The sequence below is a fragment of the Bufo gargarizans genome, chromosome 3 (genome assembly GCF_014858855.1).
Source record: "Bufo gargarizans isolate SCDJY-AF-19 chromosome 3, ASM1485885v1, whole genome shotgun sequence".
In the NCBI taxonomy this organism is placed as follows: domain Eukaryota; kingdom Metazoa; phylum Chordata; class Amphibia; order Anura; family Bufonidae; genus Bufo; species Bufo gargarizans.
Genome location: NC_058082.1, coordinates 401,510,205 through 401,530,183, shown reverse-complemented (window position 1 = coordinate 401,530,183; position 19,979 = coordinate 401,510,205). Strand labels below are relative to the sequence as shown.

The 19,979-nt window shown below is 42.4% G+C and overlaps 1 protein-coding gene across 1 annotated transcript in view; it reads left to right on the top strand.

Annotated features, from left to right (window-relative positions):
• The window catches only part of LOC122932630 (probable transmembrane reductase CYB561D1), a 40,425-nt gene that overhangs the window by 7,985 nt on the left and 12,461 nt on the right, over nucleotides 1-19,979 (top strand). The window contains exons 2-3 of the mRNA XM_044287154.1: nucleotides 6,624-6,789; nucleotides 16,858-16,895. Coding sequence (XP_044143089.1) covers nucleotides 6,627-6,789; nucleotides 16,858-16,895 — 201 coding nt within the window. The 5' untranslated portion in view covers nucleotides 6,624-6,626. The remainder of the gene's footprint in view (nucleotides 1-6,623; nucleotides 6,790-16,857; nucleotides 16,896-19,979) is intronic.

Sequence of the window (19,979 nt, the reverse complement as noted above, 5' to 3'; positions counted from 1 at the left end):
CCCATTGAAGTCAATGGGACGGCTTCTTGTAATTACACCGGCTCACCGCTGCTGTTGTGACAGCGAGAAGGTAAACAATGAAGGGAAGGCTGTGCTTGCACGGCACGCGTCTTCTCTTCAACCAGCTGATTGGTCCAGGTGCAGAGAAAACAAAAGCGGGAAAACTGTTTCTGTCTTCTTTCCAGGGTTCACGGACGTCTATGAAAGTAGGAAACCCGACATTCGGCTGCCTAGCTGCTTAGGCAGAGGCCTCAATCCTGTGCTATATATACATTATGCATGGGTTTTAAATATTAATTGATTCTAAATATATTCCTAAATACCTTTCATTAGTTAAAATGGCTCGTTTCGTCTAGGGAGCAATCATCAGGGGGAAAAAAAATGGCTTCCGTCCTATTAATACACACAATACGTGTCCTAATCACACAGCAGGACAAGTTACTTCACAACACTGAGGTGAAGAGCTGCCTCCTCCTCCTCTCTGCTCTACTTGTCAGGGATTATGATCCTGAATACAGCTGATAAGATCTTGAGCTGAATCTCTGTGGGAATGGAGATCATGAGGAGGCATGAAGTATAGAGAGGACAGACTGTGGTAATGGAGACTACCTACAAGTGTCGCTGCTCACTATCCACACCCCCACCTCCTCTCTGTACTTCATGTCTCCTCATGATCTCCATTACTACAGAGATTCAGCTGAAGATCATATTAAACTGTATTCAGGATCATAATCCCTGACAAGTAGAGCAGAGAGCAGGATGAAGCAGCTTGCGCTTTGGCTTTCTGTTTGTGAGATCCGTCTAGGGCTCCCACAAGCGGTGCAAAACGGATCAGTTTTTGTTTTGCCCTAATGCATTCTGAATAGAGAAGGATCCTCTCAGAATGCATCAGTTTGCCTCCGTTCAGTGGTGAGCGCGGTGATGTCAGCCCAAGTCCTGGTGAATGAAGATAGAAGGATCTTCTATCGTCATTCAGCAGGACCTGTGCTGACGTCTTTTGCAGGTCCTGAAAGAAGACGATGCCGGCTGCGCGATCAAGTGGTTGAGGTGAGTTAATTTTTTTTAACCCCTCAAGCAACATTTTACTAAGCATTCTGCATTAAAGGGAGTCTGTCACCACATTTCAGCATATTAGACCGATCAAATAGGGTTATATGATCCACCCGGAACTAAAAAACTGTACCTTTGTTGTAGAAAACTGACTTTTCTTTTAGCCAAAAATGAACTTATAAGATTATGTTCTGAGCCCTCTCAAGTGCCCAGGGCGGTGTCTCAATCCTCGGAGCCCCAGGCAGCACCTCCTAAACGGCTCATAACCCCGCCCTCCGTGCGCCTCTGCCCGCCCGTTTACTCCCCTCCCCTGTCCTTTTCCACTGTGGCTGTGCGGTCCAAATCGTAGCGGGCGCATGCGCAGTAGGTATTGCGATGCCCTGCCAGGAGCGGGCATCGCATTGCGCATGCGCCCGCTACGATTTGGACCGCACAGCCGCAGTGGAAAAGGACAGGGGAGGGGAGTAAACGGGCAGGCAGAGGCGCACGGAGGGCGGGGTTATGAGCCGTATAGGAGGTGCTGCCTGGGGCTCCGAGGATTGAGACACCGCCCTGGGCACTTGAGAGGGCTCAGAACATAATCTTATAAGTTCATTTTCGGCTAAAAGAAAAGTCAGTTTTCTACAACAAAGGTACCGTTTTTAAGTTCTGGGTGGATCATATAACCTTATTTGATCGGTCTAATATGCTGAAATGTGGTGACAGACTCCCTTTAAGAATGCTATTATTTTACCTTATAACCATGTTATAAGGGAAAATAATAACTTCTACACAACACCGAACCCAAACCCAAACTTCAGTGAAGAAGTTCGGGTCTGGGTACCACATTCAGTTTTTTATCACACGTGTGCAAAATGCATTGCACCTGCGCAATAAAAACTGAACAATGCAATCGCAGTCAAAACTGACTGAAATTGTGTTTCCCGCAATGCATCCAGGACACCTCCAGAGCAAATCTGTGACGCCCGTCGGAAAGAGGCCTTAAAGAGATTTTTTTCGGGATTTTAATATTGATTACCTATCCTCAGGATACATCGTCAATATCAGATCAGAAGGGGTCCAACTCCCGACACCGTAGGCAATCAGCTGGTTGAAGGGAAGGCCGCACCCCGTGCATTAAAGGGGTATTCCAATCATAGACAATGGGGACATATTGCTAGCATATGCCGTCATTGCCTAATAGTTGCGGGTCCCACACCTATATCGAGAACGGAGTGGGGAGCGCTGTGGCTGGAGGACCCCAGATTTCCCGGGGTCCGTCCACCACCAAGTGCTAATCCCCGCCTCTCCCATAGAAGTGAATAGGAGTGTACCGCGTATGTGCGGCCCATGCGCCCATTCATTTCTATAAGGCCGACGGAAATAGCCGAGCCAGAGCTTGGCTATTTTCGGTGGCCCCTTAGAAATGAATGGAGGGCGGCTGCGCATGCGCAGTCCGCCCTCCTTCACTTTCGGGACTCTGTTCTATATATAAGTGCGGGTCCCACCCGCACCTATCAGACAATGGGGGCATATCCTAGCGATATGACCCCATTGTCTGAGATAGGAAACCCCTTTAAGTGAAAGGTACGGCTTGTAGTTGCATCTGCTCACTGCACTATCGACGGCAGCAGGTAAACAAACAAGGGAAGGCTGTGCTCACACGGACCGCGGTCTTCCCTTCAACCACAGGATAGGTCATCAATATTAATATCTTGGAAAACTCCATTAAGCTCAGTGTTGTGAAGTAACTTGTCCTCCTGTGTGATTAGACAAACACCTACAACAACCTCATAATCCTCAAACAACACCCATAGATAATAGACCATAGATTGCTTCACAAAAACAGATCAATGGGACTAATATCATAAAATATATGTAAATCTTTATTTATTTTTTTAATAGCGTTTATTTAACACTTTTCAAGTTATTACAACAATCCCAAAGGGAAACAGTTCAATCTGACACAGTCGCTCGCATGAGCAAGTACATCAAATCCATCATCATCATTTTTATGACAATAGGGAACAAAAAACGTAATTGCGATACAGTATTTCGTCATGAGAAAAGCAATACCACACTCACTCACACCCCATCCACACTCACAGACACACACATGGGTGGTGCAGCTTCAAGTACCAACAAGCCTTCAAACTGTGCCTCCTGCTTGTACCCACAAGCCCCAGATTTTGTGAAAGCGATCAGGCACTCCCCTGGCTTCATACGTCAATTTGTACATCTGCAGGTCGCTATTGATAAGGTGCACCCACTGTATCACCGTAGAGCATTTTGGCGGTTTCCAGTTCAGCAGTATGTTCTTCCTCCCATAATACATTAACAGACGTAACAGTGCTCTACTATATTTGGATGGCGTTGCATCAGAGACTAGCCCCATGACACATACCGCTGGATCACAAATCCCTGGTAACCCCAGTTTGACATTAATAAAATCACATACCCCTTTCCAGTATATCTGGATTGTTGGACACCGCCACACCGTGTGAAAAAAAGAATCCCCTAGTTTCCCCACATCTGTCACACCCAGGGGACGGTAATTGTCGCATCTGGTAAAGACGCATCGGGGTCAGATACACCCTGTGCATCCATTTAACTTGAATGAGCTGATCCCGAGCGCTTATAACAGACTTCCTCCACCCTAGACGCCATTCCTCCAAATGAGAGTCTTCCAACTCTGGGATATCCACCAACCATTTAACAAATGATCGCTGGATAGGAGACTCCTGCATCTTGATAATTTCAGCATAAAAGGAGGAAATTGGCTTGTGCGGTTTCTCTCTCCTGGCAATAGATTCCAGTGGCCCACACTCTAATTTCATAGCTAAGGACTGAAACTGCTTCTCACATGCATGTCTCAACTGGAGGAAGCGATAAAAACTCGTGTGGGGTAGCAGGAAGTCTGCACGCAAACTCTCGAAGGAGCGGAAGACCCCGCCCTGGAACAGCTGCGTCAGATACTTAGAAATCTTTATTAATCAAAATTCATAATATAGATCAGACATTAAACAGAAACACGACACAATGGCAATTTGATACAGAAAAATACATGTGGCACATTGCCAGGCAATGTCCATCAGAATCATTATTGTAACATTAATATGGTTCTAAAGATACACTGTCCTATGAGGAAATGTCTCTCAATGAAGGCCTACTGTGATATTAATGGGCAGTGCAACAGACCAACAATGTAAAAGGCTGCCGAGATTATGCATAGATAATACGCAGGTGTGCCTTGAAAAATTGCGCAATTAAATAAGAAATGCCACTTAGATAGGTGTATTAAACTAGATGTAATATCAAGTGGCACACATGTTAATCAGTCCTAATCCGCAGCCTCTATGCAATACATATCTTTATATATGCAACCCTAGGTATGGACATTACCTTAATAAGTCTAAAACATACCCAGAATCATGATGCGCGGAGACTGGAATGTCCCCCCACATACTGACGCCTCGACACGTGTTTCACCTCACTAGGCTTTGTCGGGAGGTGATTAGGTGAATAAAAAGAGGGGTATATATAGGAGAGAGAGGCGGGTAATAACTAAATTCCTAACTAGGATCACCTGATGACATTGCCTGGTAATGTGCCCCATGTATTTTTCTGTATCAAATTGCCATCGTGTCGTCTTTCCTCGTGTATGATTAGGACAGGCTTTGTGTGCACTAATAGGAAGACGGCCATGTTATTTCTCCTAATAATTGCTCCCTAGACCAAACAAGCCATTATAGCTAATGTAAGGTATTTGGGAATATATTTATAATAAAGTAATATTTAAGTATTTTTATTTTCTTAATTCTGGAGAACCCCTTTAAGGAACTGGCCACCCTACAGTATATACTGTATGTTGAGAGCGGGCAGCAAGTAGTTAATTACAACAGTGGTGCTAGCAAAAACAAATAAAAATACTTGAAAATCAGAATGTTACTGTGTTTGATGAGGCAGCACAATTTATTTAAACTATCTACTGCAATTAAGTCATTTGGCAATACAAAGCTGTACGGAAAGACGCAGAAAGCGTGTATTGTCCAAATCTCTTCTTGAATACTTTTCTACGCACTGCTGGGAACTCCGCAGGTGTGTACTTATCCAGAAGTACAAAACCTCTCCTCGCACATATAAAGGATCTCAGCTGAAGATAAAGCTCCATATTCAGTAGTAAAGAGACAGACATATCTTCAGAATTAAAATTGCAGCATGTTTCTGTGGAATTTCCTGTTCAATTAGAAAGTTAAAGGGGTTATCCAAACCCTATAATGACCCCCCCAATGCCTGGGCACCTCGATAAATTATACTACCCTGCTCCCCATCGCTCCTGCACGGCCGCCGCTGCATCTCCTTAGCGTCACCTGCGATGCTCAGGAGAATCGTCCCTGTTGATGGCTGCTATTGGCAGACCCTTATAATCGGATGTTTTCATCCGCGTGATGGGGAGATGCTTTGGTGGCCGCGTGGGGAGCAGGAGCGACGCGGGTGCTGGGGATCAGGGTAAGTATAATCTATATGAGGTGCATTAGGGAGGGGGTCATTATAGGAGGTTGGATAACCCCTTTAAGTATAATCCCCAGTGGACAATTGTCCATATTAAAGGGGTATTCCCGGGAGTTCGATACTGATGGCGTTCATCAATATCTAATCACTGGAGGTTCCACACCTTGCACCTTCCCCTCTACCAATCAGCTGTTTGAAGAGGCCAGTGACGTTACATTCATTGGTTACATGGTCTATTTGCAGCTCAGTCCAATTCATATGAATGGAGTCCAATTCACCTTTGACCTCTTCAAACAGCTAATTAGCGGGGGTACCGGGAGTCGGACCCCCACTGATCAGATATTGATGACCTGCCCCGAGGCTAAGCCATCAATCCTGAATTTCTGGAAAACACCTTCAAGACCTTTATTTGCAGCAACACCATAAAAATACCACATACAGGGTTTTTACTCTAGGTTTGGTTTTTTGCATGAGGCTTGCAAGCTTTAGGACGGTCTAATGGCACTGTTGTTTTAACAAATTTTCATAAATACAAGCAAATATATGAAAAGCTGTAATATATCTTATTGGAGAAAAATGCCATTGTTCTACACGTTTCAGCCACTTCTCCTCACCTACCTGCTTCCTGCACTGCTCATTAACTCTCAATTCACTACTAAAATTCTACTTGAGATACAAAATGGACTACGAGCTCACTTAGGTTTTAGGCTACACGCTGCTCGTAGATGTCTATGGAGAGGGGAGGAGTGAGCTGCAGGATAGGGACAGAGACACACAGAAAATTTCAGTGATGGATTCACAGCTACGCTGCTCAGAACTGCTGTATAATATCATCCATGCTGCTGCTTCTTCTGAGAGAATGCTACAGAGAGATGGGGAGCAAGATCTGTTCTCTGTGTGTGCTGTGTATTGGAGACATCATAGCAGCTAATTTCTGCCTCTTCTGGAACTGAGATGAGGGAGAACTGGTTATAAATGCAGATACAAGTTGGACTTTTTCCCGGTATAATGTGTAAATTGCATAAAAGTTCCTTTGTTGAAAATAACACAGTATATTAAAAGAATGTCTAAATACTTCATAGGGAATGCCTAAAGTGTCTGCCCTGTATGTCCCACCCGGGACAGACTCTCCAAGAGTTCCAGATTATTGGCTTTACAAATGTCTGCGGAGATTCAGCGGCTTTGTGGCGCACGTTATTGCACTTGGTTTCACCATCTTCTTAGTCATTCTTGCACGGCCTGGAACTAGTGAGTACTATTTTTAATTGGTTAAACGTATTACTAACCTGACACTTTTTATATACTGTTATATATTTTATAGTACTAAGCATGTCTTATACTCATAGCTGTGCCTTGTAAAAGAATTCTCTATCAGTCCGTCTGTCTACTGATTTACCAATTCCTGTCTTGATACTTAAAGGGGTTCTCCAGTCTACGCCAGCCTGTAGCTGGCATAGACTTCAGTTTCTGGCACACGGCAGGACAGCGATGCCCCTGATTTGTTAAGAGGCTTCTGCTGCTGAACAAATCAGGTGCATCTCTTGTTTATCATGTAGAGAAAGTTAATACAAGGCACTTACTAATGTATTGTGATTGACCATATTGCCTCCTTTGCTGGCTGGATTCTTTTTTCAATCGCATTATACACTTCTTATTTCCATGGTTATGACCACCCTGCAATCCAGCAGCAGTGGGCGTGCTTGCACACTATAGGAAAAAGCACTTGTCTCTCTGGTGGCCTGGATCGTGGGAGCGCACATAGGCATTCAAAATCAGCAGCACCTCGTTTCTGCACTGCAGCAGTGGCCGTAATCACTGGAAACAAGCATGTATAATGTTTATCACAAGTGTATAATGTGATGGAAAGATTTATCAAGCCATCAAAGGAGGCGATATGGACAATCACAATACATTAGTAACTGCCTTGTATTAACTTTGTCTACATGATAATTGCCATTTGCAGAAGTCCAATTCATATGACAACCCCTTTAAAGGGGTTGTCTCACTTCAGTAAGTGGCATTTATAATGTACAGAAAGTTAATACAAGGCACTTTCTAATGTATTGTTATTTCCCATATCGCTTCCTTTGCTGCCTGGATTAATTTTTCTATCACATTATACACTGCTTGTTTCCATGGTTACAGACCACCTTGCAATCCATCAGTAGGTGGTCGTGCTTGCACAATATAGGAAAAAGCACTAGCCTATGTGCGCTCCCTTGGTCCTGGCCAGCAGAGAGGCTGACGCTTTTTCCTATATTGTGCAAGCACGACCACCACTGATGGATAGCAGTGTGGTCTGTAACTATGGAAATGAGCAGTGTATAATGTGATGGAAAAATGAATCCAGCCAGCAAAGGAAGCAATATGGACAATCACATTAGTAAGTGCCTTGTATTAACTTTATCTACATGATAAATGCAACTTACTGAAGTGAGACAACCCCTTTAAGATCAGAACTGAAGCTTGGCCTTTGAGAAACACAAATTTTCTTAGTTTTTTTGGCCATTCTATAGTTTGTACTTGTGTACTTTGGGTCATCGTCTTGTTGCATCAGTAAACTTCTCTTCAGCATGAGGTCACCGTCTTCTGCCCTTACATTCTCCAGTAAAATGTGTTGCACACCAACATCTCGTCCCAATTGTGAAGTGTTGCGGAGCGAGTATCAAAGATTAGGCCTGTTTGCCTCCTTAGGGTCTGGACACCTTGCAATAATTGAATTTAAAGGTCTATAATTTTTGTAGAGAACTTAGAAAATTAACAGATTTTAAGAAGAATTTAAAGGCTATGGACACCTTTGAAGGCATTGGTCGTTATTATTTAAAAATGTTGAGCCCCATTACTTTTTGAGCTCTGTACTTTTTGTAGTCTCCTGTGGGGTTCCTCAGCACGGCTCCTTATTTCTGATGCCGGACATCCTAAACACTTATTATAGCTCATTCCTTATCTTACTGATAAGAATGTAGCTTCAATAAGTGTTCATGACCTTTTAATAACTTAGAGATAAGGTTTATTAGATGAACTGCACAAAGTGAAAGTACCAGTAACACAGCTAGACAGTTAACCCTTTATGACAGAACGCCTGAATATTTTTAATAAAGACCATTTGTAAAAGTGATTTTAAGCCCAAAATGAGTAAAATGCAAAAAGAATGCCCCTCAAGGTGTACATAGCCTTTAAATATCTTAGGAAGTCAAAAGTTAAAAGGAATGTGTCATCTGAAAATGATCTGCTGTACGTCATTGGGCCGGTATTTAACCATCTCCCGACCGCCTAACGCAGGGATGCGTCCTGCGGGCGGCCGGGTTATTCCTCATAGATGCATCGGCGTGTCATCTCGCGCGCGTTCACAGCATCGCTAGCCTGAGAAGTTGATCTACAGCCTGCCAGCAGCGATCATTTGCTGGCAGGCTGTAGATGCGATTTTTTTTTTTTACCCCAAAAAGGTATATTAAATGCTGTTTTGTTAACAGCGTCTAATATACCTGCTACCTGGTCCTCTGGTGTCCCTTTTGCTTGGATCGACCACCAGAGGACACAGGCAGCTCTGTAAGTAGCACCAATCACCACACCACACTACACTACACCCCCCCCCCCGTCACTTATTAACCCCTTATTAACCCCTGATCACCCCATATAGACTCCCTGATCACCCCCCTGTCATTGATCACCCCCCTGTAAGGCTCCATTCAGACATCCGTATGTGTTTTACGGATCCGCAAAACACTGACACCGGCAATGTGCTTTCTGCATTTTGCGGATTCGCACATTGCCAGAACTATATAGAAAATGCCTTTTCTTGTCCGCAATTGCGGACAAGAATAGGGCATGTTCTATAGGCTCTACAAAAAACGCAGTGTTTGCCCGATCAGGCCTGATCTTGTGCGCACACTTGCGTTCAGTCCGCCCCACCGCAGTGACAGAAATGGCGAGTTCATAGAAGATTTCTTTTTTATGGCACAAGTTAGCGGAAATTTTTTTTTATTTTTTTTCTTACAAAGTCTCATATTCCACAAACTTGTGAGAATTTTTTTTTAAATCTTACATGAACTCACCATACCCCTCACGGAATCCAAATGCGTAAAAATGCCCTGTGAAATCCTAAAGGTACTCATTGGAATTTGGGCCCCTTTGCGCATCTTGGCTGCAAAAAAGTGTCACACATGTGGTATCGCCGTACTCAGGAGAAGTAGGGCAATGTGTTTTGGGGTGTCTTTTTACATATACCCATGCTGGGTGAGAGAAATATCTCTGTAAAATGACAACTTTGTATAAAAAAATGAAAAAAGTTGGCATTTACAGAGATATTTATCTCACCCATCATGGGTATATGTAAAAATACACCCCAAAACACATTGCCCTACTTCTCCTGAGTACGGCGATACCACATGAGTGACACTTTTTTGCAGCCTAGGTGCGCAAAGGGGCCCAAATTCCAATGAGTACTTTTAGGATTTCACAGGGCATTTTTTACGCATTTGGATTCCAAACTAATTCTCACGCTTTAGCTCCCCTAAAATGCCAGGGCAGTATAAATACCCCACAAGTGACCCCATTTTGGAAAGAAGACACCCCAAGGTATTTCGTGAGGGGCATGGCGAGTTCATGTAAAATTTTTTTTTTTGTCACAAGTTAGTGGAATATGAGACTTTGTAAGAAAAAAAAATTTATAATAATTTTCCGCTAACTTGTGACAAAAAATAAAAACTACCATGAACTCACTATGCCCATCAGCGAATACCTTGGGGTGTCTACTTTCCAAAATGGGGTCATTTGTGGGGTGTTTCTACTCCATTGTAGAACCTCAGGAAACATGACAGTTGCTCAGAAAGTCAAAGTGCGTAAATTAATTTTTTTGCATCATAGTTTGTAAACGCTATAACTTTTACCCAAACCAATAAATATACATTTATTGCATTTTTTTTAAATCAAAGCTGTAGAACAATAAATTTAGAGAAAAATTTATATAGAAATGTAGTTTTATTTTCTACAACAGAAAGTTTTTACAAATATAAAAAATAAATAAAAATAACAGTTCAAATGACCCCCCTTTCCTTAAAATAAAAATACTTTTCCTTAAAAAAAAAAAAAAAAAACATGGGCATCGCCGCATGCGAAAATGTCCATACTATTAAAATATAACAATATTGAAGGGCTTACAGCAAATGACGGGAAAAAAAATTAAAACGGCCAATTTGCCATTTTTTGTCACTTCTACTACCCAATCATTCTTTTTATTTTTTATAAACAGTGATGACACACACTTCAAATTGATATCACTGAGAAGAACAGATTGACCCGCAAAAAATGAGCCCTCAGACAGCCCCTTACACATAACTACAAAAAAGTTATAGGGGTCAGAATATGGTTATAAAATGTATTATTTTTTTCCCTCAAAGGTTTAAAAAAAAAAAATCAGTATTAAAATGCAAGAGAAATTATACAAGTGTAGATAACAGGTCAATTTTACTGCATAGTGTACAGTGTAATAAAAAATTAAATAAAAACCTTTCTCAGAATTGTGTTTTTTCCCAATTCTACCCCATTTGGAATTTGTTTTCCGCTTCCTACTACATGGTATGCAACCGTAAATGGCGCAATTAGAAAGTAAAACTTGTCCCTCAAAAAATAAGCCCTCATAAGGCTATGTGAGCGGAAAAATAAAAAAGCTAGGACTATGGGAAGGCGAGGAGTAAAAAAGCGAAAACGCAAAATGAAAAATGGCCCGGGCCTGAAAGTGTTAAATCACTTTTTGATGTTTAACAAATTTTTTAATAATAATTTTGGTGATTTTATTTTTAATTTTTCATGTCACTTTTATATATACACTAAAACCAAAAATCCTGCAGTTTTCGCACTGGCCACTATGTCTAATAATTGGCGCCCCTTCTTGGTTTGTACAGATCACTTTACTGTAGTTAACTCATTCTAAACCTGCCTGTAACGACAAGGAGATATCGCCTCTGTATAGATAAGACAGGATCCTCCATTCACAATAGGTGATTGCCAGAGCTTACGTATTCTTTCCTTCTACAATGACCCCTGCACAGGTCACAGAACATGCCCAAATAACTCCCCGAAAGAAGTCAATGAGATCCACTCCTGTCCACCGTGCCTATGGACCATGGGACTGCCTTAAAGCAATGTTCTTAATGCTTTGTAAATGCTGTTAAAGGGTTTCTGTCATGAGAAAAATTATTATGTAGCTGACTGAGCAGTACATAACAGTGTGCTTTATAACTCCCTGCCTGCCGCCGTTCTCTTAAAATAAAGACTTTTATAATATGCTAATGAGCCTCTAGGTGCTAGTGGGGTGTTGCTGCAGCACCTAGAGGCTCCGTCTTCTCACCCTTTGGCACGCCCATGTACAGTTGATTGACATCCGAGTTCTCCTCAGTGCTCTGTAAATCCCGCGCCTGCGCCGTCCCGTTTAGTGTTCGGCGCAGGCTCAGTGAGTCAAGGACACGCTCCTGCTGCCAGCTTCCTCACTGCACCTGCGCCGAAGGAAGCCGTCAGCAGGAGCGCGTCCTTCACTCACTGCGCCTGCGCCGAATACTAAACGGAACACTGAAGAGAACTTGGACGTCAATCAACTGTACATGGGCGTGCCAAAGGGTGAGAAGACGGAGCCGCTAGATGCTGCAGCAAAGCCCCACTAGCACCTAGAGGCTCTTTAGCATATTATAAAAGTCTTTATTTTGAGGGAATGGCGGCAGGCAGGGAGTTATAAAGCACACTGTTATGTACTGCTGACATTAGCACATCGCTAATGTCAGTCAGCTGCATAACGATTTTTCTCATGACAGAAACCCTTTAAGAACAAAGTCGGGCAAGATGGCCGCCCCCCGTAATCATGTTCAGGAAATAGAATAAACAAATCCACAATCAGAAAATAAAATCAGATTAGATAAAAGAGGTGTTACTATTTGGTTTTAACTGGCAGATAAAATTTTGGTGACACATTTTGGTGACACATTTCCTTTAAAAAGATAAAAGTATCCAGTGTAATGTGTGCAGGGCATTTGCCCAGGCTTCACAGGCAGCTTTTGATCTGCTATATACAGTTATTCTCAGCTAGGGTTCCCTAGAATCTAGTCCAGGTTTCCCCAGGATAGAGCAGCAGGAGGACCTGTCGCTTTTCTCATAAGGTTCCCCTATAGTAATACAGCGGGGAACGGCTGATCTGTGCAGCTCCTAATCCTGCAAACTCCATTGAGTGTGAAAGAGTGTTTACAGCAGACTGATGGCTTGCTTGGTAGCGACTGAAGGCTAGCTATGATGAGGACCATTCAGACGGCTCGCATACACTACACACTGCATCTTTTCAATTATACTGGATAGTCATAAAATGACGTTAACCCCTTCCTGACAAATGACGTACTATGACGTCATGGATGTCAGTGACTTCCCGCATCTTGACGTAATAGGACATTATGGTGATCGGGCGGGCACCTGAGCGGTGCGTGCCCGATCACTGCAGGGGCATGGCTGTCACTAATAGCCAGGCCTCTGCTGTATCCACCGGCATCGCTGTAAAAGCCGATGTAGGCGGATTAACCCCTTCTATGCTGCAGTCAGCGCTGACCGCGACATAGAAGTGATTTGTGGCGGGTGAAGGAATGCATCGGGTCCTGGCACTGTTGTGGCGTGGAACCCGATGTGTGACAAGGCAGCCCGATGCCGTGCAGAAACTGCCCAATACCTTGCACGGCATCAGGACCTGCCTTCTACGGGTGCCCAGGAGATCCAGCCTCAGGCTGGGTCTCCTAGGCAACCTGTTAGTTTATGACTCAGTGTAATACACTAACAGGCATTGCATTTCAATACAGATGTATTGTAATGCATTGCAGAGGGGATTAGACCTCAAAAAGTTGAAATCCCAGAGTGGGACAGAAAAAAAGTTAAAATAAATATGTTTTAAGTAAAAAAAGCAAAAAACACCCCTTTCCCCAGATTTTGTAATAAAAAAATGAATAAAAAACACACATTAGGTATCACCACGCGGTTCTATAAATATATCACATGATCCACCCCGTCCGCTAAACACCGTTAAAAAAAAAAAAGGCATTTTTGTCACCTTACATCATAAAAGTGCAACACCAAGTGATCAAAAAGGTGTACATTTCCACAAAATAGTACCAATCAAACCGTCACCTGATTCCGCAAAAAATGAGGTCCTACCTAATACAATCGGTCAAAAAATAAAAAAGCTATAGCTCTCTGACTATGGAGACACTAAAACATCATTTTGTTTGTTTAAGAAATGCTATTATTGTGTAAAACTTAAATAAATAAATAAGAAAAAGTATACATATTAAAGGGAACCTGTCACCGGGATTTTGTGTATAGAGCTGAGGACATGGGCTGCTAGATCGCCGCTAGCACATCTGCAATATCCAGTCCCCATAGCTCTGTGTGCTTTTATTGTGTAAATAACCCGATTTAATACATATGCAAATTAACCTGAGATGAGTCCTGTCCCTGACTCATCTCACATACAGGACTCATGTCAGGTTAATTTGCATATGTATCAAATCGGTTTATTTACACAATAAAAGCACACAGAGCTATGGGGACTGAGTATTGCGGATGTGCTACCGGCAATCTAGCAACCCATGTCCTCAGCTCTGTACACAAAATCCTGGTGACGGGTTCCCTTTAAGTATTGCCACATCCTTAACAATCTGCTCTATAAAAATGTCACATGACCTAACCCCTCAGGTGAACGCTGTAAAAATAAATAAATAAAAATGGTGCCAAAATTACCAATTTTTTGGTACCAATAAAAGCGTCAATTCTTCCTGCAAAAAACGAGCCTCTGCACAAGATGATCGGCAGAAAAAATAAAAAAAAATAAGGCGTTCAGAAAATGCAGACACAAAAACATAATTTTTTTTCAAAAATGCTTTATTATTTGCTTTAACTCAAGCAAAGTAAAGTAGATATATTTGATATAATTGCTCTATAAAAATAGCACATGATTTACCCTGTCAGATGAATGTTATAAAAAATAAAAACGGTGCCAAAACAGCCATTTTTGGTTACCTTGCCTTCCAAAAAACATAATATAGAGCAATTAAAAATCATATGTACCCCAAAATAGTACCAATGAAACTGGCACCTTATCCCCCTAGTTTCCAAAATGGGGTCAATTTTGGGGCGTTTCTACTGTAAGGTGCATATGGAGGGCTTCAAATGGGACATGGCATCTAAAAACCAGTCCAGCAAAACCTGCCTTGAAAAACCATATGGCATTCCTTTTCTTCTGCACCCTGTCGTGTGCCCTTACATCAGTTTACGACCACATGTGGGGTGTTTCTGTAAGCAGCAGAATCTGGGTAATAAATATTAAGTTTAATTTTACTGTTTTAACCCTCTGTGTTAAAGAAAAAAATGAATTGAAATGGAAAATCTGCCAAAAAAGTGGCAAATTTAGAAATTTCATCTCCATTTTTCTTTTAATTCTTGTGGAACAACTAAAGGGTTACCAAAGTTTGTAAAATCAGTTTTGAGTAACTTAAGGGGTGTAGTTTCTACAATGGGGTCATTTATGGGGGGTTTCTATTATGTAAGCCCCACAAAGTGACTTCAGACCTGAACTGGTCCTTAAAAAGTGGGCTTTGAAAATGTTCTTAAAATTTTTTAAGAATTGCTTCTAAAATTCTAAGCCTTCTAACGTCCTAAAAAAATAAAATTACATTTACAAAATGATGCCAACATAAAATAGACATACGGGGAATGTTAAGTAATAAATATTTTTATGAGGTATCACTTTCTGTTTTAAAAGCAGAGAAATTACAACATGTCAGATTTGCTAAAATATGCCTGGGCAGAATGGTGAAAACTGGCCCGGGGTTAAAGGTGCTAAACACAATATTTATTAAAGTGGATGTGTGGCACACAGCCAGATATTTCTCAGAAAGACTGCAATGTTAGCTCAAGAACTTGTAGAAATCAATCCTGTCATTATTAGAAGTGGTGGAAGAAGTCAGATGGGAGATATTTGCTATGAGCTTTGGATGTAGTCATCCTCTGCTTCCCCTAAGTGAAGCCGACATTGATTTGTTTTCTGCTTTATCTGAGAGACTGAAGCCGGAAACACATTGCAGTAGTGGTGCAGCAGAGATCAAGTTTGTTAACGTCGTTATGGCTGCAGACCACACATTACGCTGTGCCGCACACAAATGGTACAGAAAGACAAAGCTAAAAACACTAGGGAAAAGGAAATACTGTGGTTAGATACTCCACTCATCACTAAAGAGGGTCATACACATTAGACTGATGATTTTCAATTTGATGATCTAATGTGTATGGGGGCACTGTGGAATTTCTGCATGTTTGATTCCTCATTTATCTGGGAGATCAGCGCCATCAGAGGTGTGAGTAACCAGTCATCAAAGCACCCTATCAAATGTCTACATGCGCCAAAGTCGTGCACACAGCACAGGTTTCCTACAAGAGAGGAGACAAGAGGATTTAGATGCCTGGACCCTTCAGTCAAAGGGAAGTGGGAAATGGAGGAGCTGAAGTGCACCAAGGGGTTAGGGTACAGAAGCCCTAATTCACATACAGAAGAAAACTCTTTTTTCTCTGGAATGGCAATTTTTGTTCTCCAGGTAATGTTTTATTCAGCAGGATTAACCCTACCAAGCAGTATGCCTTGTTTGACAAGATTGTAGACAGGGCCTCTTTAAGAGGTTAATGAAAATGTTCTTAAGAACGAAGGACAAGCAGAATAACACAAAATGAGAGCACCGGGTGACAGGAGAACTGTTTTGTTGGGCCTGACATACAGTATATGTTGGAGAGATCTGGCCTTAAGACTACTGCACTCATCAGGTTAACAGAAGACCATGTAGGCAACTGAATGGAGGCTATTTGGAATGATTTTCCAGCTCAGCCTGACAAAGGTTTCAGGAATGTAATAATTAGGGCTCATGCACGAAACCATGTCTGTATTGCGTTTCACAAATCACGGATCCGCAAAATGCAGATAGCTTCCGTGTGCAATTCACATTTTTCTCACTCCCTAGAAATGACCATTCTTGTCCACAATGTGAACAAGAATAGGATATGTTCTATTATTTGCAAAATTGACATGTGGATGCGTTCAGCAGACGGATGACATCTGTGTGCTGGCCCTTTTTTCTTTTGCAGACCCATAGAAAAGAATAGTTCTGTATGGAATCCGCAATAAATGCGGATCAAACACAGATGTAAAATACGTCTTGTGCATGAACCCTTAGTCTACTGAAATATATTTTCATAAAAACTAAGGATGCCCAATAACATTTACTATTTTATTACTCTGTGCAGGTCTCTTCTCGTGGCATCCAGTGTTCATGGCTGCTGCTGTAAGTATATCAATAATGCTAAAAATCTGTAAATGCACTGCTCAGACATTAGGGGTAAAGAAGCACTCCCACAAAAAATATATATTTCCTGGCCTGTTAGAAAGTGCGTGATGTAAACTGTAGTGAAGATAATTTTCTTACCAGTGACTATTTGTGAGTTACCGTATTTTTCGCCCTATAAGACGCACCTAGGTTTTTGAGGAGGAAAATAAGAAAAAATATATTTTCAACCAAAAGGTGTGCTTTTGGTGGGTTTGAACTAATGGCGGTCTGTGCATTACACTATTATGGGGGATCTGTGGATGATACACTGTTATGGGGTGGGAGATTTGTGGATGGCACTGTTATGTCGGGGATCTGTGGATGGCATTATGATGGTGGGGGGATCTGTGGATGGCACTGTTATGGGGTAGTGGATCTGTGGATGACACTGCTATATGTGTGTCAAAGTAGCCCTAAATTAGAGCATGTGTCATCCACAGATCCCCCATAACAGTCCCATCCACAGATCCCCTCCATCATAATGCCATCCACGGATCCCCCCGCACCATCATAATGCCATCCACAGATCCCCCCACCATCATAATGCCATCCACAGTTCCCCCCAACATCATAATGCCATCCACAGGACCCCCCCCCCCCCCCCATCATTATCCCATCCATAGATCCCTAAGGAGGGGCTGTAGTAGGCAGGGAGAGCGGCGGGGCATTTATAAAGTAGGCGGAGCAGGCATGTGACCTCAGTGAGTTACGGCCGCCTGCAGCCCAGCCTGCCTGCTAGCGCTTACTACAGGAGACGGAGTGTGACATGTACCGGTAAGTACGGTACAGATGGGGAGCAGATATTATGATTAACACTACGTATACAGTACATACTAAGCGGTGAGCCAGAGTACAGTGCCTGCACGGCCCGCCGCTCTCGCCGCCTACTACAGACCCTCCTCACTAATACATCACAGTCTGCGATGCTGCAGACTTTTGGGGGGAAAAAAGTGCATCTTATGGGGCGAAAAATACAGTATCCCTTCCCTTCTCATCCTCAGCTGTGTTATGTGACCAGCACTCTGACTTTCCAAATAACACACCATCTTATATGTGGACAGGAAGCCAATCTCATAGGCATGAAGAGAGAAGTAACTGACTTCCTGCCCAGTATCAGTTGGAAAGTCAGAGTGCTGGTCACAGAAGGGAGGGGATAACTCCCAAATACGGTCACTGGTAAGAAGATTACCTTCACTACAGATAATATCATGTACCCTTCTAACAGGTCAGAGAATATACATTTTTGTGGGAGTTCTTTAAATCACACGTGAGATCTCAGTGAATGAAAATTTCATGTTGAAAATCTGATATACCGTAATCAGATAAATCTAATATAAATTTAGTAATTTGTTGAGAACAAAGTTATGTTTCAAAATCAATGCAAACCAAAATCATCAATCAATAAAGGGCTGGGTACCAAATCACCCGGAAAATCTGAGAAAAAATTTAAATCACAGACGCAAAGTTCATTACAGCAACTCATAATGTGACCCAGTAATGTGCCTGTATGCACTGCCGACAACATCTGGGCATAGCTTTGATAAGACAGCTAATGGTATCCTGGGTATCTTCTCCAAGACCTGGATCAGAGCATCAGTGAGCTTCTGAACAGTCTGTGGTGGTACTTGGCACTGTTGGATACAGAATTTCCAAGAGGGTCTTAATTGGATTCAGCCAAGCACCATGCAGCTCAATTTGCATTGAACTACACTGTGCAGCTCAATGCCAAATGAGTTGAAAGGTGCTGGGCTGTGAGCACAGGTCTCACTTTAGGATGTTGAGCCCTCATGCAGTCTGTTTCTGAGTGTTGAGAGACATGTAGTGCGCCTGAGGTCATTTAGTAGGGCTCTGGCGGTGCTCCTCCTGTTAAAGGAGCAGGTGCCCTTCTACAGCCCTGTCCAGCTCTCCTTGTGTCCTCTTGAGTGTGCATGGCTACCTCTGCGGCCAGATTGGACTGCAGGTACCTCCTCAGGGTTCCAGACCTGACAAGGATGCTAGCAAAATGTAAAAAAAAAAAAAGAAAAGGGAATCAGTCAGGAAAGATGAGGAAAAAGTAATTGTCTGTGGTCACCACCTGTAGAACCATTCCTTCTTTGGAGCTTATCTTGCTGTTGCTTCTACAGTTCACTTGTTGGCAGTTTCCTTTGCACCAAAGGAAGTGAAATAGATTCACGGTCACTTGGACATCTAATGGTTGCCGAGCAACATTAACATTCCAGTTTTTGAAGCCAAAATCAGGATTGAGTTAAGAAAAGGAGAAGTATAAATGTCTGATACGTTGTCTTCAGTTTTTTTTAGTCCACTCCTGATTTTGACTCAAAACCTACATCAGAAGACCTGAATGTATGAGTGTACCCTTAGGTTTGGATCATAGTTTCAGATGCATTTTTGAAGCAAAAATCAGGTGTAGATTTACACAAGAGGAGAAATTGAATCTGCCTTTACATGATCTGTCCCTTTACCATCCACATCTGGTTTTAGGTTTAGAGATGCATATTAAAACCTGACCGTGTACATGCAGCCTTACTGGACAAATTGATATCCGTGACATTGAAATGCTGTGAGGTTTTCCTGGAATGTCTTTCCTTAATTTTTTTAGCAGTCTTCTTTTCCTTTCCAATTCCCTATTCCTTTGAGATAAAAAATCACACCACCCTAATGTAATTGATAAAATCACTTACAGTGGATATAAAAAGTCTACACACCCCTGTTAAATGTCAGATTTCTGTGATGCTAAAAACGAGACAAAGATAAGGCTACTTTCACACTTGCGTTCGATCGGATCCGTTCTGAACGGATCCGATCATATTAATGCAGACGGAGGCTCCGTTCAGTACGGATCCGTCTGCATTAATAACTTAGAAAAAATTCTAAGTGTGAAAGCAGCCTGAGCGGATCCGTTCAGACTTTCAATGTAAAGTCAATGGGGGACGGATCCGCTTGAAGATTGAGCCATATGGTGTCATCTTCAAGCGGATCCGTTCCCATTGACTTACATTGTAAGTCTGGACGGATCCGCACGGCCAGGCGGACAGCTGAACG